Below are 21,588 nucleotides of genomic sequence, written 5' to 3' on the forward strand. Positions count from 1 at the left end.
TAAATCAAATTTAGCTTTCTTCAAATTCAGTGATGATGGGCTTGCAACTAAATCAAATCAGGTCAACCTGAATTCAGTATGAACAAGAATGAAAAACTTTAAATATTGTCTTCGTAATATTGATAATATCTCTTCACCAGGCAGGATAATACCAAAAGAGGGAAGGGGACACAACCCATCCAATCCAACATTTGAAGAGCCTCATGAGTTTAGCCACAAGCTGGCACTGAATTTAGCTGTATTTAGGTGAAGAATATTACCTAGGAGGAAGATAATAAAGTTCTTGTTTAACTTTCTGATTGGTATGTTCTCTAAATGTTTTATAATTGTTTCCTTCTATCTGGTTAGATGGAATATTTCAGCATCACTCAGTGCTTGAGAGCCTTTCCAGAATATACTCACTGTTCTCTTCCCTCCCCTTTCTCTCTTGCTTCGGTTTTAAGGCAATAATTGCCATCAAAAGCTAAAAGCTCTTTATTTCATGCCCGCTTGGAAAGTGATGATTGGCTAATTGAGCAATTTAGTTATACTTTGTGCAATTCTGCTAGGTTTTTAGCATTATCAAACCCTGTGATTACTAAACCAAAGAAACTGTATGAAATTACGCCACAGAGTTGAAAACACCATGGTGCACAGGCCTTGTCAGATTTGACCTGAAGCTATGCCTATTGGCAGCATTCAACGGGTCATCTGGGACTTTCATAATTAATCCTCTTTTAACCGGGACCACCAAAAAAGTTTTTACACAGGGCATTTTATTATTGCTTGTACTAATTACCATGGCCCTTAGAAGGCAAAATTGCTCACGCACAGATGGATTGCTGCTGCGGGTTGGCCTTCTGTGATGGGGAGCTTTGGCTATTTATTGCAAAGTTAAATCCTAGAGCCGCTTTTGGTGGGCACCTTTTGGGAGGAGGTTTTTACTTTTTACTATGATTCAGATGCTGCAATTCTGTGGATCCAGGCCTAGTGCAGTGAGCTTCCTCAGAGATTTCCCAGAAAGGAGAGAGACTCTGGGTGTGTACTTGTACGATGAAGTAGGGGGCACACCAGTTACTGAAAGCAAAGGTTCGCATACTTTTGCCACAAATATGTAGCTTTGGATCATTTCCCTCAATAAATGATCAGATATAATGTTTGTGACTCATTTGCTTCACTGAGTTCTCTTTGTCTAGTTTTAGGACTTGTGTGGAGAACATAAAATGTTTTAGGTATTATATATTTAGGCAGAAATATTGAACATTCAACAGTGTTCACAAATTTTAAAGCACTACTGTACATTTTCTTCCTGACACCAGCGAACCCCCTCCCATAAATCCTTCTCTGATTGGGTTCCAGCTATGTCTGCCTTCTATACTTTTACTGATTATTGACTGAATACACTTACTGGACTCTTGAGCTATGTCTGCCAATGAAATGGTATCCATAAGCAAAGTTGATGCTCTCTTAATCTGTTGCTTCCTCATGGTCCCCCAAAGTGTTTTGGGAGGCAAAGGAACCTTCAGAGTAGGGAAACTTTTGAATTTTACTATGTGAAAAGTCTACTCACCTGATCAAATGTTCCCCATGCCTGCAGTTTTCCCTAAAGCAGAAATTAGGAAACAGTGGTCCTCCATTCTTTTGCTAAACTACAGTTCCCAGCAGCCCTAACCAGCATGGCCAATGGTGCTGGAAGATGTAGTTTTTTTACCTCTGGTCTACGCTATGTAGCCAGTTCAAAAGGCCTCTGATTGTTTCCAGAACAGAAATTGTGTTTTATTTTAGAGTATGTTGTGCTTAATAATGTTTGACAGCTGAGATATAAATTCATTTAGGAATAACTGATTCCACAGCATGTGGCACCAAATGTAAGAAAAATCCTGGTTGCCTGACATCAATAAAAACCATCCACATTTCAGTAGATCTTTCAGAATGCTTGCACATAACCCTCACAAATACATTAATGGATAATGGCTTCTTAAAGGGGGCAGGAAAAACTTCCATTTGCCTCACTCCAATTAATTATTCAGTTAGGAATTATCAAAAGAAGCAATCAACAGTGAATGAGATGACAGACATAATTTGGAAAGCGTAAAGCACTATCCTGAGAAGAGTGGTATCTTCACTCCAACTGGCTTCAAAATCCAAAATTTGTTCAGTGCTGAACAAATTTCAGCAAATCCCAAGTAAAACAATGGAGATGATTCTCTATGTTTTTGCTAAGAGCTTGTTACAGGGGACAGGACCCTTGCAAACCATGGAAATGCTGAGATCTTTAGAAGGCAGACAGGGCTCTACTGTTAAAACAAGCATTATTGAGACAACTTGAACCAAGTAGAAAGATAATCAAATCAAGATCTCCTGTCCAGACTGGATTCTTCCAATCTGGTCAAAGCAAGAAGCATGAAAAATATTTACAATCTGAAGAGAAACCAGGTTGCCTTAAAAATCTTTTCATGTCGAAGTACTATATCATATGGTGTGTTTAAAACAATATGGAAGTTGTATCCCTTTCTCTTGGATTCAAACTGAACAAAGTTGTCTAGCAGTTTTGTTCCCTAGAACAATCAGAAGAAATGTACTCATAGGGATTTAACTATTGAAACAACACTAGAACTTGGGGATATATTTTAAAGAAATAAGGCAAGGAATTAAGAGTTCCCTATTATCATGATTAAGTAAAACTGAATGTTTAGTTTAACTGAGAATACTGAAATTTGAAAACAAACACTTGATTGTTGTAACAGATGAAAGAACAGAAATGATTTCTAAATTACAAAATCATATACACTGTTCCTTTTGATATCTCCAGTTAAATAGTTATATTGCAAGAATTAAGAATCCAATTGAAAAAAATATGGGACGGCGCATTTTCAGGACATGCATGAAAATTAAATTTTGCTGCTGGATCACCCTAGCATATCATCATAAAATCATGTTCCATTAGTCTCATGGAAGACTAAACAAAATTAATGGATATCATTTCATTGGCGGACATAGTTCAAGAGAGTCCAGTAAATGTATTCAGTGAATGACTGGTAAATGTAACTGATTAGTGCTAGTGATGTACACAGCTAGGAAAGTTAATTAATGAGATTTATAAGTGGCCTTATTTCAAATGAGGAAGTGTACATTTGAAAATAAAAGTAGTCTGGAGGAAAATCTTGCAACTTCTAAGTTTATTTTAAAATGTCAGAAGCATCCTTATGCTTTGCGAAACTACTAGGTTGGAGTCTTTTTGAAAACAGCCCCTTTTGCATTTAGCATATTTTTACTGGCTGCTGTCTAAAAATATCACTGCTTAAGCAAGTCATTTGACCAATCAGGTGCCAATTCATGCTTGGTAGAATACCTCAGAAGTCTCCAGGTGCTATCAACCTGGAGTGCATCTTTCTGCCTGAAAATGGGGCCCGTGTTCATCTTGAATATCACGGCTCCTAAGGGAAGTAATACCCATAAAACTTTTTAAACACCAGGTTAAGAAACCAATTTTATTTGTAAAACAGGACCTGTATATAAAAATGCTGCACAATCAAGGTATACAAAAATACAAAAATTTGTTTCTCTTTACAATTCTAGTTGCAAGTTCAAACCCAAAAGCATCTCTTTTCTCAAGGTTTCAGCAAGCAGGGAACACAAGTTTGTGGAGCCTGGGAAAGCAGGAATTGTGATGATGTCAGTGGTGAGTCTAGTCCAGGTCTCCATCTTGAGTCATTTTTGAAGTAGAACTCAACGGCAGATAATCTTGGAGGAGCCACCTAAGTGTCCTGCCATTCCCTTTCTGTTTGTGGTCCAATTTCTGTGGTTTTCAATCTGCTAAATCCAGATTTCTTTCACTATAATTATCACTTCAGTGACTTAAGCAATCTACATCTGAAGTCAAGTGCCAGGGCAAAACTAGAGAACTTTTTCCCGTATATTAAGGCTCCTCCTCATAATTCTCCTCCAAATATCATTACAGTAACATGTAATATTTACATTAAAAGAGACTTAAAGCAGTGCTCTAGTTTAAGCCTAGACTAGTACCTTGGTTCCTGCTAAGACATGCATTTCAAACCTTGATTCGTGTCAGCTGTCCTAAAATGAAGTTTTCATGGCATTATTCACATTGGTAAAATCAGCATGTTAGCAGGAACAGAGGCTAATCTAGTTTGCTCAACTTAAAATATAGTTTCATAATTGGATTGTGTGACTGATTGAGAAAAGATTCTTCTTTTAAACTGTCCTGAATTTTATTGCAAGTAGTCTGAAAAGATTGAGATGTCATACGAATTATAAAAATTAACTGAAGCATTTAGTTACACAGCAAAGACCACCAGTTAATTACAGAATGCTATGTTTCATTCAGCAGCAGTTTCAAAAGGTCTCATCCTTTGAAAGGAAGCACAGAATCAAAACAGCCATTATAAAAACACTGGTAGCCAGACCCCTTGTCTCTACACCCATTTTCATAACCGTTAGCTAAGCTTACCTAGAGCGATAGCTCTTTTCCCAAAAGATTTTCTGGAGTGAGTCAACTACTGAGGCATTCCTTTTCTCTCTCCACGTCTGCATTTAGTGCAATAAAGTTTAAAAATTTTACTCTGAAATATTTAGTTTTATATTAACAAAAATAGTTTCTTTAAAAAATTGTAACAAAAGAATATATAGCATAAAACAGATCATGAAATTATTCTCTGCAGTTACACTATAAGCATTTATCATTACATCAAGCCAAACAGAGAAATATTAGCATTCATTACGTAGTAAATTTCAGAATGAAGAAAGGAATTTAACACACAAAACTGATTACTTGATAAATGAAAGCTACCAACAGGCAATGAAGTTCTTCCAGAGGTCTCTGGCTATTCATATTAATAGGAATGGAGCCTGGTCAAACTCTGGAACCTTCTGGAAAGCAAGGTTTACCAATCATGCTTTTGGCTTGATCTTACACAAAGACCAGAAGCAGAAACATGTTCCTGGCTATAACTTCAAACTGCAGGATGCTTCTCCATAAAAATATTATCCTGCAAGTATAAACTAAAGGTCTAGAGTAGCTGTTCTGGCCCAATCATGCTAGCTTTCTGTGAATAATGACTTGGTGAGACAATCAGGAACAATCTTATTAGCTTGTCTCCTGTTTATGGACCCCATGCAAAAGAAGCAGCCAGTTTTCTCAACTGCTTCCTCAATTACTCCATTACTTACAATGTTATAATTTGACCATCTAACATAAAAAGTTGATTACCTCAAGGACTGTATCTCAAAGCATCCCAATTGCCTAGAAAGCTGATACAGAATAAGAGTCAACCTTCTAATGAATGAGAGATATGGATCAAGCCTTCAGAACATATCAGAAGGAAACAATAAGAAATACCCTAAAAGTGACAGGCTGTGGATAAAAAGGAAAACAATCCCAGCTATCAAAAGGTAGAAGCTTCACGAAATTAGGGCATGAAGAAAATCCACTGTCAGGAATGTTTCAATATCAATTTCTAAATACTTTAGGAACGTAGATACACATTACATATCAATCATTCAAATATCTGATGTGGCACTGAAGGCCTTCTCATATTTCTATCCAGAAACCAACATGATCACAGGAAAACCAAGATGTGCTTTCTGGAATGCATGCTTAATATGAGAGTATCCTGAGGGTCCTAAATAACTTTATATCAAAAAACCCTAGAGAGACTTCAATGTGTTTCCAGTAGAATAAGAGACAAATTGGACACAAGAGCAAACAACTATCACGGGTGTTGAATGAGAGTTGTGCAGAAAGGGAGATGGAGATTTAAAGTACAGCACAGATTCATAGTAAGAATTGTTGAATCATTCTCCTATCTGTACTTACTTTTCTACTTTCTCCCAGTAAAGCTCCAAGATAAGAATATCTACTGCAGTCAAGTTGCTGGGGTACGGGATAGAGATAGGGGTATGATGGAAGAGTAAAATGATCTGTTAGGATGCAAGTAATGGGTTAACTGGCCATTACTTTATGAAACTGGGAAGGGAATAGAAGATCAGAGGCATTGGTTAGACTGAGTAAAAAGAGGGAATATAAAAGTAAAAGATGCCTATATCTCAGAGGAGAAAAGACTGGTAACCTATTACGACAAGTGAAATAACATTTGGTAATTAAGCACAGAGGAGTAATTTTGCTGATATACAGCCTTAAAGAGAAACATCTTTATCTCCAGTAGAATTTCCTCATATAAATTTATTATTAAATATCATCTGAATAGTTCATTAACCATTTATCATCTGAATGAATGGATGGACTGCCCTTCCACAAATTTAAGATACTATACTATCAGGAAAAGAACAGAAAAAAAAGGCCAATAATATCAATATAAGATCAAGATTCAATGTAAGAATTCTAAGTTTGCATTCTTGGCAGCAAAAACTGAAAAAATACTTACCAACCGCCAAATAAATTTGGAACAATAATGCTACTACCATCCAAATAAATCTTAGTTTGGCACAGAGGAAAATTAATCACTTTCCCCATGCCCATGAAGTTCTGATATTCTCCACATCTCACTACAAGATGCACAAACTTTTAGGATGGCAAGAGCCTCAGTATTTAGCTTGTTGCTAAAAGAATTTCAAAATTTTATTCTGGAAATGTGGGAAGATGGGATAGGAGAGAGAGATTGCTTTCTGGAAGTTTCTGAAGTATTCATGTGGCTCTCAGGTCCCATGATCATGAATATACAGAGACTACTCTAAGACCTACATTACATACTAAGACAGTGACATTTCAAAAAGATGTTTATGTGTTCTTTCCCACTGTACTCCACTAAATTACCAAATGTATAATGAAATATGTCCCAGATATGGGGTCAACAATAATAAAAACACAAGCAACTTACAGTACTTAATTTTTTTTGTATAGTTGTACAGTTTGTCTCTACTCTCAAAATCTTTCCATATTGTCATGGATGAACAACAATGGAGCATATCTAAGGCTGAGCTTCAGAATATTGTTATTAAACTGTTTATGTGAAGAATGTGCTTAGTTCAAAGAAATAACATTTCTTTGAACAACAAAGGACAAGATTAAACCTAACAGGGAAAATAAGATAACACAGGACAGAAGTTGCATATAAAACTCATTCTTCCTCATACACCTTTAGTTTGTCCTTCACAGATTCAGGGGCTGTCTCAATACCTAAATACCTGAGGAGTTGGGTTGTTTTTTTTTTTTTAATGTGTTAAATTGTATAATGGGTTAATGACAAAAATCTGAATATGCTGAACTTACTTGATTCTCTTTGTATCCCATTGCAAAGATGCAACAAAATTCAAGATGATTAATATATTATCTATTTTGATTCTAATAATAAAAAACATTCTAATGAAGGATTTTTCCTCCCAGAACAGTCATTACCCCCTAAATTCTAAAGTGTTATGTCAATTAAAAATGAAAATGTGGGGAAATTACTTGACCTACTTATGTTATTCCAGATCTGAAAATCTTGCATCATTATTTGTAAATATTGTGGAATTCTCCTCCAAATTATGAAATCTCTCTATCAGATTACAATCATAACATTGCCACGAACCACAATGTTTTTTTTTTTAAATGGAACAATGATAAAAGTTGCTTGTAAAAGCCACCCGTATGAAAAGAGTACATGTTTCACAAAAATAATCATTAAAAAAGTATTAAATCCCTGTTCCTTTTCTCTGATTTTGGCTGCTTTTTAAATAATATAGATATAGATATATATAGAGAGAGATAGCGAGAGAAAGAGAAAGAGAGAAATAGATATTGTTTTGGAATGTCAATGGTTTCCATAACAGCTGACGAACTTCAAGATGAACTTGCTCCAGAGGCCTAGAAAAGAAGTTATAAATTAGAAAAAAAGGTTAAAAATTAAGCATTATGTTTCTAGACCCAAAAGCATAATTAAGAAACTATACTAATTTTAAAATTATAACTGCATTTAAATTTTGAACAGGCACAATACTACATTTCATTGCTGGAAAAAATGTAGAAAATGGGAGGTTTTAAAAACAAATACACACACACATCATAGCAGTGATACATGGAGAAAAAGAAGAGTCCATTTCTTTGGTGCAAATGTTTAAAATTCAAACATTTGCACTAATCCCTCTTGAAAGCTTTAGACAACATTTCAACAGACGTGGACTGCTGAGTGGCTGCTTATGATAATTCATTTCACTGCATTTCTTTCAAGGAATTTAGGATGGCTTGTGTGGCTCTGATCCCAGAAGGGGCCATTTGGGCCACCAGACTGAATGCCCACAGTGCAGGATTAAAAGATCCCCAACAGATAGATGACTGTTCAGCCTCTGACGTTCTCTCTGGGATGACAGAGAACAGGTTGTAGGTCTGACCGTTTGGCGTTGGACATTTTAATTGCAAACATTTGCATGTGAGTCAGTTATTGCAGAGGGAAAAAGAGCAGGGAAGAGGCCTGTATGACCCAGCCCAATGCCTCCAAAGCAGGGTGCTGATTCATGGAGAGAAAAAAAGCACATGCCCATACATGTTTTGATTTCGATCTTACTACAAAGTACAGTAATAATGCTACGTTACTGAACTTGTTCTTGTCTCTGGGTTACTGATATTCAGTTGTAAGCAAGGAAGTGCTTCAAACCAAGGAAGCCTAGGTTATATATTTACTCATCAGCCATAAAGCATAGAAGGAACAATGATAAAGAAAGGGGAGGGGGAAGTCGTAAGAAGCAGAACTAGGAAAAACCTAATTTAGCAGGTTGAAAGGAGTAATTGTATTCATCGCCTTACTGGTGGGGTGGAGAATGCTTAAAACTGAGGCCTAAATAAATGGCTTATTAGACTACATATGGCTGCTTTTATTTGTTTCAAAGAGACCCTGCGCTGCAAAGAGAATGCAGCATGCCTCAGTGAGGCAAAGCTGTGATGCACTCTGCTTTGACAAGATGGTTTGCTCAAGCCTTCATCAAAGCAAAACATCCCCTCAAAGACATCCATAGTCTAATTGTTGATACGAATGGAAATAAATATGAAAGTGAATTAGATAGAACCATTTCCTTTCACCTCTGAGCTTTCCAACCAAATACATCAGAGGCTCAGTTGCAAGCAGAGTGGAAATCACTGATCTGGTGGTGAATGTTTGCCCTCTTTGCAGTGAGGGTTCATGTGTCTTCCAAAATTTCATTAGCGGGACAGAGCAATGAAAGAGACACCAGAGATAGATTCGTATGTCTGATATTTCAAGCCCTTGAAATAAGCACTTTTCACCTTAATGTTTCTAACCCTTAGAATACTGTGACTACTAGTAGTAGCCCTGGTGGCATAAACACAGGAGAGGAATGAAGATACAGTTCCTTTCAGCTTACTTTTATGGGAGGTGGTCTCAGCTGTGACAAAAACTCTGCCATCCAGGTAATAGGCAAGCTCACAAACAGAAAAAGCAGAACATCCTGAGTGACACAAATGACAAACACTTCTCCTGAAGAAGCACAGTCAGTGAAAATAGAAAGGGACAGGAAGTACAAATGAAATTCTTGGAAAAGAGCAGCTACCTCTTCTCTTGGACCTACCATTGGTTTGAGCTCCTTGCCTTCAGGTCCACCCCCCCGACCAGCTTCTTTCAATGCTTTTCTGCTGTTCTCCACAAATTCCTGAAAAATAGTTGGGGAAAAATCCTCTACTGTAATACTGCATTATAGACTATCTTTGGAGCCTAAATACTGGTAGAAGAAGTCCTCCTTTTCTATTATGGCTTTAATGAAGTGCTAGCCCTTATGATAGCTGCATTATACCTTCCCCCATCTTGTAAGACACCAGTTCCGAAACATGACAATAAAAATTCCCTGCTGCCTGGGCAACTAAGCTGTTGTTCCCTACCGACTTTCCACTCTTCAACTTCCTCCCAGGGTTTGCTTGTTGTCCGGGCAAATGGCCTGCTGCTGATGCACTTACTGGAGGCTCTCTTCCTTTGGCTGCTAGGAAGTAATAATGTCAGTGGATCCTTGACATTTATCCAGCAGAACCCTTGTGATGACCACATGAAAGGATTAGCCTATTTAAAATGCCAAACTACGGCTTAATGCTCTAGCAACAGATCCTATAACTGATGCACTTTCTCTAGTGCTCTCTGCTTTTTAACATTTATTATTTTATTTATTACATATTTACTGAGAGAAGCGTGGTATGTTGGTTAAGTTGCTGGACTGACATCAAGTCTTACTTCACTCTCTCTCCAGCCCAACCTACCTCATAGCATTGTTTTGGGAAGAAAACAGGAAGAGGGAGCACTATGTACACTGCATTGAACAATTCCATGTAGTCTAGAGACCCAAGTAGCTTCTAATATATGTCACAAAAGAGGACCACTGAAAAGCCATGTATTTTTCCAAAATTCTAGCTGATGCTAAAGAGCCTAGCATCTAGCTGATGCTAAAGAGCCTACATCACTTCTCTTTTTCAAACTACTCAATCTGAAGAGTAGTTTCCTTATTCAGCAGTGCAGGCAGCTGCAACATGGAAAAGACATTTCTGGGTGAATGTAAGCTTTTTACATTAGACCGTAGAAAACAAAAAATTATTTGGAAGCTTGTCAAATACCTTCCAACATGGTGTGGGATGAAAACAAATAGCCTTTACAGCAAATAAACTAGCAAACGTTTCAAAACAGAGTTCCTAAGGGAAACAACATTCAACAACCATCGTTTTGCAGTTTATTTTATTTATTTACTTTATTACAGTCAATTAGACCAGTATCGTTTTGCAGTTAATGATTCCTCCTACTTAGGAGAGTGCAGAAATACATAAACATAAGTAGGAACTTACCATCAGGACTTTATCCATGTAGAACTCCTTTCCAGGACTGCCATCATTATACTTGGTGTCAATGGCAAAGCACAAGAAAAGGACGTCCACTACCATTTCATGAATAGACAGGAAGCAGTGAGCAACCAGGAATGCAAATAGGCAGACAATGATAAGGGGCAGCACCCATACTGTGTAGTCCCGCTGGTAATTCAGCAGCATGATCCCTGCCAAGCCAGTGCTGCACACTATTAAGACCTAGGGAGACAAGAAAGCAGAGTCAAGAAAGCACAGAGCAAAGAAACTGCTGATTGCCAAAGGTCACCTCACCTCCAGGCTTCAGTTGACCAAAATATCATGAGCTACTAAAGTCTATCAAATCTCTGCCTAAACTATTCTTTTAATAACAATGGACTTTAACAGTGAAGTATTTATTCATTCTCTCTCTCTCTCTTGCCAATGTTATGCTAACTTTTTAATAACAATTTGGATCAGGAACTTCATTATACCCATGAAGATTTTCTAAACAGGAGTATCCAAATGAATTGGGTTACAATTTTGATCATTTCTAGCCAACACAGCAAGGCATCAGATTGGGTAAAGATCTGTCTGTACTTTTGGAGAAGAATCCATGATGGGTAATCTCAGTTTTTAGGAACAGAACTAAAAATATGTATTAATTCAGACTTTTCTATAACTAAACTAAATTTAATCCAAGCTCTAATTCTAATAAAATAATGGTTCTTTCCTAGTAATTAGTGCTAGCTATGGATCACCCCTCAGATAGCAATTTTCTTGGGAGGTAATTATTTTTCTTAAAATTTACAGTACAGAGATTCATTATATTTTTTCCAAACAATTGGAGCATGCAATTTAAAAAAAACACAACCTCTCAACTGAAATTGAGGATTACTAAAGGCCAACTAAAATTTACTTGAAGGCTTGAAGGCTAGAACAGCAAGAGCAATGTGTGTGTGAGAGTCTTCTAGTTAACTACTGCACTATTTTCTGAATCGTCCTCTGGAAATACTAAAGCCAGACCAGTTCCCAAATCTCTTCCAACTGTTTGCAAATGGAAGGTTAATTTAATTCTGTGTTTGCACAATTTCCTAGTATATGATTTAGAAAAGTAATATGATCCATTTCAACATTTCATTCACCTACCCAAGAAATGCAAGCTTTGAAAAAAGGATTTTCAAATGCATTTTCAAAGTATGAATCATGCTCTTTATGAACGATATGTGTGAAAATAGATCCTTGCATCCTATATCAGTGTGAACATTGGCTTAAGCAAAAAGGAAAAACAGAGCTGGGCTGGCTTGATACTGCTACAGTGATTACAGACACTGCTACAGTGGTTAGCTGGAATTAAAGATGAGAGTGCTAGTTCCAGTATTTCTCATCATTTCATTGTTGCAGCCATCTGAAATATGTATTTCCCCTGCCGTTTCTTTGCCTGCCCTTTTTAGCACATGCCAAATCCAATTCTAAGTTAATACTCCAGTGTGCAACTATGGTCAGCATATTTTATTTATCGTTATATTTATTATCTCAATTTATATAATCATCATATATTAATGATTATCTCACTACTTAGTTTATTTGTGGGATTACAAAGTCTCCACTTGGAAGTTTAATTGGCTGCAGCGTCAATTCTTTAACCACCATGAGCAGAAAGAAAGGAATTCAGAACTATGACTCCAATGCTGTATGGAGGTTTTAGATGTATTTGTCTTGCAAGGCAGGTGCGTAATAAAGCTTTTCAGTTAAAGGAAAAGTGTTTTTAAATGTGTGACCAAATCATGTCTTGTTCTCTGATTATCTAGATCAGTGTTTCTCAACTTTGGCAACTTGAAGATGTCTGGACTTCAACTCCCAGAATTCCCCAGCCAGCTGGCTGGGGAATTCTGGGAGTTGAAGTCCAGACATCTTCAAGTTGCCAAAATTGAGAAACACTGATCTAGAGACAAACATTAAGATCACCACTGATCCAATTAGAATTTTAGAAAGCATATGATGGGACAGGCCTAAATCATTAGCATTCAAGTACATATGTAAATAACAGCTCCTTTTCACATCTCACTTTAACTTCAGCATTCTTACACCACACCTTGGTCTTGTTCTTACACATTGGTCAGTTTCTCCCTATTTGAAATGAGAAAAGTCACTCATCTTCCGCTTCTTGATTAAAAAAGAAAGCAAAATATAAGACCACAATGAGCAGCACGTGAACCTGTAATTGTCAAGTGCTGAATTCATTTGACCATGAATCACAGTTAACTGAATCTTGCCCACAGAGTTTTTTTTTTTTTGTTGGGGGGGGAGTCCTTGTTGGTGTGGATATACTTTTAACAGCTGTATACATTTGTCCACATTGCTTCATTTAAACAGAAGATAAACTTTGGGTATATCAATAATAGGATAGTGTAATGCAGAGGTTTTCAAACTTTTTCAGGCCATAAAATTTGTTAGTTTTTTAAAAAATCCCCAGAAATTCTAGGATAGATCATTGGCTGTATTCCAGTGAACTTTCTTGTTGTTGTTCTTTGTCTCCCACAGAACCCCACTGAGTTCTTCCAGAACCCTAAGGTTCTGTAGAACGCTGTTTGAAACACCTTGCTGAAATTTATTTATTTATTGTTAAACTTGTATGCCGCCCATCTCCCCCAACGGGTGACTCTGGGCGGCTCACAATAACAAAAAAGGAAAAATCAATCCCTCCAACAATGGCTAAAATCCACGAATAATTAAAATAGAAACATACATTAAAAATGTCCTAACCCCCCCCCCCTGTAAATTTTAGCCCTAAAGCCTTCAAGATGCTGGTGGGGGGGAACCAAACCCATCACTCCACCAGCCATCTCCACAGATGCGAGCCCCCATCCGGCCCCCAGGCCTTCTGGCAGAGCCAGGATTTAACCCCTTTTCTGAAGGCCAAGAGGGAGGGGGCACACTGGACCTCGGGAGGCAGGATGTTCCATAGGGCGGGAGCCACAGCAGAAAAGGCCCTCTGCCTAGACCCCACCAATCGAAATTCCTTGACCAGTGGGGTCTGCAACCTGCCCCTTCTACTGGACCGAGTGGGGCGGGCTGAAATGTACTCTGTGTGAGGTGGCTGACTGCTCCAGACTGCAGAAGCAGGTACACCAGCACTTTATGCGACACAGCAAAGTAAACATCATGTCTGTTTTAGAACATCTATGCCTAGTATAGGCCATTATGAAGACACAAGAGGTGCTTCATTTCAATCCAGATTTCACTGATAGGACTCCTGGAATCAGCACCCTACTTTGGAGCCACTTGACTGGGTCAAACTGGCCACCTCACTGGCCTTTCTTTTCTCTGTGTGCATGTGCTGAAAACATTTCCACAAAGCAGCCACTTTAACCCTTTTGGCTGAGGGCATCAAGGCAGAGCACCCCTCTTTTCCACACAAAGGCAGCTCGGAGAAGCAGTGTCACTGCGCACAATTCACTGGATACCAACAGGTATCAGTACTGGAATCCTCACATATAATCCAATCAACCTTGGTACAGATTTAAAAATCAGCATATAGGCAATTGTAATGATTTAGTTTTTAAAATCACAGCATATGTATTGCTTTGAGTCAAAATAAAGAAGGGCATTTGGAGAAGGCTCCTGACATTTTTTCACTCAATTCTACCTTTCCAAGAAAGAGCATGAAGTCTCCCACTGTGTTTATCGCAGCCACTCGCAACGCATTCTCCACCAGTATCACAAAGGCATCCTTTGCGGAGGTGCAGAAACTGGTACTGTTGATAGCTGTGGCTGTATATGCATTCTGGGCAAGAAAGACACCGTTGTATTGGTTAGATCCTCTTCTACTCAAATTTTAAGCTCTTCCTATCTAAGATCTTCACATTAGAGTTAGTTTTGACAAATATCTCTCACCACTGAGTCTTTATCACAACAGAGAAGATTTCTATGAATCTGATCAATGGCCCAAATTAGGTTTTAGCAAGATACGAACAGCCAAGGTGATGCAATTCCAATATCCCCTCTGTTCTTCCTCTGTTCCTCTGTTCTTCCTGCAATGTCTTACCATGTTACTCAGGTTGCCAACTGTACTTATCATTAACTACGTCAGCATAAACAAGTCTGTTTCAGAAACCATGACTGTGGTTGAATGACTGTGCAAGTGGCAGCAAGAGATACAAGCAGATAGCAGGGACATAAATCTGGGATGTGGCTAAACTCATTTATATCTGGATAAACCATAAATTAGTGTAATGCCCGTACTAATTCTCTTTGGGACTGACCCAAAAGGATTTTTTTTTTTTGGTTAACAAAATCTTGCACATGTTTGATTAGTATCTGCAAAATGATTTAAGAAACAACAACAACTGTATTACAGCTGTACACTAGGAAGGGAGGGAGGGAGGGAAGGATATTAATAATTTTAAAGTACTGAAGCACAGGAGCATATAGTCCAATTTTTTCATACGGGTTTGAACTTTATTTTTCTATTTAAGAATTTATTTTTGAAAAAAAACAGGACAAATAGGCTGAATAGACCTGAGTGACAATTATATAACAAAATAATTACACAAGCATTTGCATAAAACTTGCAAACACAATGGGATTAGAGCAAAAAAAAAAAAATTACAATATAGCAGTCAAAGGATATCTTTGGGTTTTCTTATAGTTAATTCCACTGTAATTCAATGAAGGCGTCCTTTAAGGATATGAGAGATTATAATTCTTTCCTTTCAAAATTGATATCTAAACATGAAAAAAAATGTTTTTACTTTTTGTGTAACAAGTTCATTCTGTGATCAACCCATTCAATCTCACACCTTTGTTCTTATTTTCTTCCAAGGAACCTCTTGCATTTTAATTTCAGCAAAGGCACTATTGACCACCAAAGGATAATTATTTCATCCTCTGCTTTAAATATAAATGTAAGAGATCTTACCTGATTTAAGTAAGTCAGGCACTTTTCTAGACACCAAAGGCAGCAAATGCAGGATTTCAGAATACATCGAGCACAGACATTTTCCTAAGGTAATAATAATAATGATGATTAGCGGGCGGGGGGGGGAGAAGAAATTGCATTGTGATAGAGCACAGAATGCTTTTTAGATGAGGTTTCAAATATAGGATTCGTTTTATATAAATGCTTTCTTGTAGACACTTCAAGACCTAATTTTCATTTAATGATTCTTACAGTTATGTTACATAAAGCCAAATCACATATGCAAAACAGCTGCTTTTTCTTTCCATGCAAACTCAATCTGTTTATAGACTTATAGGGAGAAATCTCTGGGTGAACCTGGCTATACGTGGGGACTACTGGCACTTACTACAATTCCCATTCTTGCAATGATGATAAAAGTTATGGCTGCTAACCACAGAAATGGTTGTAGCTTACTTAATACCAGGTTAGGTCTTAAGGATCTACTCGGCATACTGTTCAGAATTTATGTCCAAATATCTTTCACAATTTATAAATAGAATTGCTGTACAGGTGATCTTCTTCCTCCCACTGCTGACAAGGCGTGCCCCGTCTGCGAAGGGCCAGGCCAAGCGTGCCTTGTCAGCAGTGGGAGGAAGATGGCGAAAGTCAGCTGGGTGTGGCAGGGCTGGCAGAGTGCAGGGCAGCCAAAAGGGCAGAGATGTGGGGGGGAGATAGGCAGGTTGGGGAGTTGAAGTGGAGGTGAGCGCGGCAGGGCAGAAGAAGCATGAGGTCCTAGCCTTATGACCACAACCAGTATTACCGAAACTGCTGTCGCTAAGCAGTGCAGTCATGTAACGGCATGAGAATGCTGAACTGACTGCATGGGTCTCTGTTCTGATCTGCCAGAGCATTTTTCATGGCTCTTTTTTTGCCCCCCGCCCCCGATAGTTTCATCATTTCTGGTTATATAGCAAACTTAGTTTTCTCTTACTTTTCCTTTGACTTGGGTATGAATATACATGAGAATCATTCTTGGAATCTTCACTAAGGTAATAATGAAAGACCCTTTAGCTACAGTTCCAAGGTGGTAACAGATCAAGCGATTGACAGATGCCAGAATTGGTGTGAATGGCAGATTTCGTTTTTCTCTGTGGGGAAAAGCGCAAAAATTACAAAGTGTGACAGTATACTGCATTTATAGGCAAATGTAGATGGCAATGACATTACTAAGGTGGCATCTTAACTTGTGAAGAGCTCCAGGACTAAATTTTGCAGGGCCCTAAATCTGTAAATGTAATCTTTGTCAGGGGTGAAGAGATATTGGTTCAATTCTTTTCTTACAACCAAAATGGCATATAAAGTAGTAAGAAAAATAATTACATCACTCAAGTACAGTGGTGAAAGTGAGTAGTCTTGACCTCTGCTTGGGAATAAGCAGTGGCTTGGGCCAGCAAAATGACTGCAAATGTTTGACAACAAATTACGCAGTGGTGTTTGATCTGAGAAGCAGAAAGCACTGAAATGATTGGATTGATCACTTCAGCAAAGAAGACAGAAAAATCACACTGATTACAAATAAATGTATCAACTGCATAGTTTAATTTATGAAACGTATATGTGATTTTATATTTGAACTGACTTACAGTAAGGATTTTACATCTTTCCCTGGGCCAGATTCAAAAAAACCTTTGGAAAAGCTCCACAGAGAAGTGAAGAACTTCTTGGGGTGGGCTTTCATCATACCTGACTGGATGAAAGTTCATGGTGAACTTCCATCTCTTTGAGATCTAACTACCTTTCCATTTATTTAATTGCTCTCAGTTTAAGTGATTCTGGGAGTCATATGGGTCTGCTTAGAAAAAGAGGATCAGAAAAGCATTCATATCAAGAGCTTCACTTTCCAGAGGACAAACAGACATTTGACAGCTGTCAAGATTGCCAGTCAGAATACCCCAAGTGTAGAAATCTATTAGTCTGCCCAGTAGGGACCATTTCAATCTGTCTCTTATCCATGCAGGGAATAAACTACAAATAATCTAAGCCTCACAAAAAAGTGAGGCTTCTGAATCACTGACAGATTCAGCTACTGATCAGAAGATGGGGAATAAATGTCAAACCTCCTGCCTTCAAGGCTATATTCCTGCAGAGTGGGAAAACTAAATCTTATATCCTCCTTATACACGTGTTGAGCCAATTATATCCTAGGGATTCCTCCAGTGACATGCATTAGATCAATTACATTTGGAACAATTACATTTTTCATTGTCATGGGAGTCATGAGGCCCCAGACATGGAGGTAGGGCCTTCAACATCAAGCCCAAGATAACTTCCATTAGCTTGAGGAAGGAAGACACTGAATAGCAGCTGGTCCAAACTGTCAAGATACAAGAACCTTAGATTGTTACGAACTAGAAGCTGGGGTTTGGAGTGGAACCATTCAGATGACAGCAGCTCCTGCTAATGATCCTCCAATTATGGAAACATTGCACAAAATAGCTACATACAAAATCCTCAAATAGGAACACTCCTGATCAAAACAATTTTGGGGTAAGGATTTTCTGTACTTACCTAATGCACCAATACAGCTACAATCCTATAGATACTTCTTGAAGAATTAGCTCCTCAGAATTATTTATGAGCAGAGTGTGATACATTCACTCTTTATTTACTATAAAGGCCGTAGGAAACAAAGCATCACTCCAGAGCTCCTCTCCCCTCCCCCCGTTCAAAATTAGCTGAAGTAAAGTGAGAATTTCCCTTTCTTCCATTCTATCATTTCACTTCATTATAACACTAGTCCATCCCCAGTTACTTTTGAAATTTCAGAAGTTGGATTACTCATGATTAGACTGCCCAAATTCACTCACCTTGTAAAATAATATGTCACAACAGCTCCTGCTACAGTCATCTGCTGACAGGCAAGAATAAATTCACTAATCCAAACTAATCCCACGATGTGATACCACCACATGTATTTCAGTGGGCCTGCAACTCGGAACTCTACCAAGCCCTGTTCATTTTGAACAGGGCTACCTGGAAGGAAAGGAAGGCAGGAAGGTCTTAAAATATTAAGTCTATGAGATAGCTGCCCTTTTAATATTTGCATAAAAGTACCCCATGCAAGAGTCACAGTTATTCTTGTTCTGGGCATTTTTATAAGCAAATAAAATAATCATATACAAGCTGCCTTTCAAAACACCAGTGTGGTAAAAACATTTCAGTAAAATAGTACAAAAAATTAAAAAGAAGCTAACAGGTTAGAATAATAGAATCACAGGGTTGGATGGAACCTTGGAGGTCTTCTAAGCCAACCTGCTGCCTAGTACAGAAATCCTCATACCACCCTGGACAAATGGCTGTCCAATCTTTTCTTGAAAACTTCCACTGATAGGGCACTCATGACTTCAGGAGGCAGGCTTTTCCATTGCTTGATAGCTCTCACAGACAGGAAATTCCTCCTTATTTTAAGCTGTAGAACTTCCACCCATTGGTTCTTGTCTTACCTTTGGTTACTCTGGAGAATAAATCCACCCTCTCTGCCCTATGACATCTACCCTCTCTGCCCTGTGACATTTAAGTATTGGAAGACTATTATGTCTTCCCTCAGTCTTCTCTCTAGATAAACACACCAAGTTCCTTTAACTGCCCTTCATACGATGTAACCTCCAAGCTCCTCACCATCTTTGTCGCTCTTCTCTGCACTTTTTCCAGTTCCTCAGTGTCCTTTTTGTAATGGGTTGACCAAAACTAGACACAGTATTCTAGGTGTGTTCTGACCAGTGCAGCACAATGCGGTACTATCACTTCCCGTGACCTTGAGATTATACTTCTGTGGATGCAGCCCAAAACTGCATTAGCTCTTTTGGCAGCTGCAGCACATTGCTGGCTCATGCTTAATCTGGTCTACCAAAATGCCCAGATCCTTTTTGCTAGTGCTGCTGCTAAGCCAGACACTGCCTATCTTGTACCTGTGCTTCTGGTTTTTCCTGTCTCAGTGTAGAACCTTATATTTCTCACTACTGAAAGTAGTTAAAAACTACCTGGAAGTAAAGAGTTTGGGGAAGGTTGCTGAGAAGGTCTTTGGATTACAGAGGGCCTTGAAGGAAAATGATTATCTAGACCCCTTTCCATCAGGTTTTTGGTCAGGGCCTAGTGCAGAGATGGCATTGATCACATTAATGGATGACCTGTGGCAGAGATAAGGATGGGGGAGATACATCAATTCTGGTTCCTCTTGATTTCTCAGTGGCTTTCAATATCATAAATCATATCTTTCTGAACTAACTGTAGGAAGTAGGAGCTAAATTTTATGGTGGTTCTCCTTTTTCTGTGGTTGGTTCCAGTTGGTGTTGGTAGGGGGAGAGAGGTTGAACCCAATGCTCCTGATCTACAGGGTGCCCTAGTGCTCAACACTTTCACCCCTTCTGTTTAACATCTACATGAATTGGAGCAGGTCATCCATTGGTTTGGAGTCAGGTATCATCAGTATGCTGATTATATTCAGTTACAGTGGGGCAAAAAAGTATTTAGTCAGCCACCAATTGTGCAAGTTCTCCCACTTAAAAAAATGAGAGAGGCCTGTAATTTTCATCATAGGTATACCTCAACTATGAGAGACAAAATGGGGGGGGGGGAATCCAGAAAATCACATTGTCTGATTTTTAAAGAATTTATTTGCAAATCATGGTGGAAAATAAGTATTTGGTCACCTACAAACAAGCAAGATGTCTGGCTCTCACACACCTGTAACTACTTCTTTAAGAGGCTCCTCTGTTTTCCACTCGTTACCTGTAGTAATGGCACCTGTTTGACCTTGTTATCAGTATAAAAGACACCTGTCCACAACCTCAAACAGTCACACTCCAAACTCCACTATGGCCAAGACCAAAGAGCTGTTGAAGGACACCAGAAACAAAATTGTAGACCTGCACCAGGCTGGGAAGACTGAATCTGCAATAGGCAAGCAGCTTGGTGTGAAGAAATCAACTGTGGGAGCAATAATTAGAAAATGGAAGACATACAAGACCACCAATAATCTCCCTCGATCTGGGGCTCCACGCAAGATCTCACCCTGTGGGGTCAAAATGATCACAAGAACGGTGAGCAAAAATCCCAGAACCACACGGGGGGACCTAGTGAATGACCTGCAGAGAGCTGGGACCAAAGTAACAAAGGCTACCATCAGTAACACACTATGCCACCAGGGACTCAAATCCTGCAGTGCCAGATGTGTCCCCCTGCTTAAGCCAGTACATGTCCGGGCCCGTCTGAAGTTTGCTAGAGAGCATTTGGATGATCCAGAAGAGGATTGGGAGAATGTCATATGGTCAGATGAAACCAAAGTAGAACGTTTTGGTCTAAACTCAACTTATCGTGTTTGGAGGAGAGAGAATGCTGAGTTGCATCCAAAGAACACCATACCTACTGTGAAGCATGGGGGTGGAAACATCATGCTTTGGGGCTGTTTTTCTGCAAAGGGACCAGGACAACTGATCCGTGTAAAGGAAAGAATGAATGGGGCCATGTATCGTGAGATTTTGAGTGAACACCTCCTTCCATCAGCAAGGGCATTGAAGATGAAACGTGGCTGGGTCTTTCAGCATGACAATGATCCCAAACACACCACCCGGGCAACGAAGGAGTGGCTTCGTAAGAAGCATTTCAAGGTCCTAGAGTGGCCTAGCCAGTCTCCAGATCTCAACCCCATGGAAAACCTTTGGAGGGAGTTGAAAGTCCGTGTTGCCCAGCGACAGCCCCAAAACATCACTGCTCTAGAGGAGATCTGCATGGAGGAATGGGCCAAAATACCAGCAACAGTGTGTGAAAATCTTGTGAAGACTTACAGAAAACATTTGACCTCTGTCATTGCCAACAAAGGATATATAACAAAGTATTGAGATGAACTTTTGATATTGACCAA

General features: G+C 38.8%; 1 protein-coding gene across 2 annotated transcripts in view; it reads right to left on the minus strand.

Moving 5' to 3' along the window:
- Window positions 1–4,186: 4,186 nt before the first annotated feature.
- Window positions 4,187–21,588, minus strand: part of SLC44A1 (solute carrier family 44 member 1) — an 82,492-nt gene continuing 65,090 nt past the window's right edge. Inside the window, exons 10-16 of one of the 2 annotated variants that reach the window (XM_088130111.1) lie at window positions 18,536–18,701; window positions 16,660–16,816; window positions 15,687–15,770; window positions 14,415–14,552; window positions 10,772–11,008; window positions 9,520–9,600; window positions 4,187–7,804 (exon numbers count right to left, since the gene is read on the minus strand). In XM_088130111.1, coding sequence (XP_087986237.1) covers window positions 7,781–7,804; window positions 9,520–9,600; window positions 10,772–11,008; window positions 14,415–14,552; window positions 15,687–15,770; window positions 16,660–16,816; window positions 18,536–18,701 — 887 coding nt within the window. In that variant the 3' untranslated portion in view covers window positions 4,187–7,780. The other variant, XM_088130110.1, reaches the window with a different exon arrangement.

This window comes from Python bivittatus, unplaced genomic scaffold, assembly GCF_059951505.1.
Source record: "Python bivittatus isolate LINGU-HERP-01145 unplaced genomic scaffold, Pbiv_v1 ctg000850_np1212, whole genome shotgun sequence".
NCBI classification, from domain to species: Eukaryota; Metazoa; Chordata; class Lepidosauria; order Squamata; family Pythonidae; genus Python; species Python bivittatus.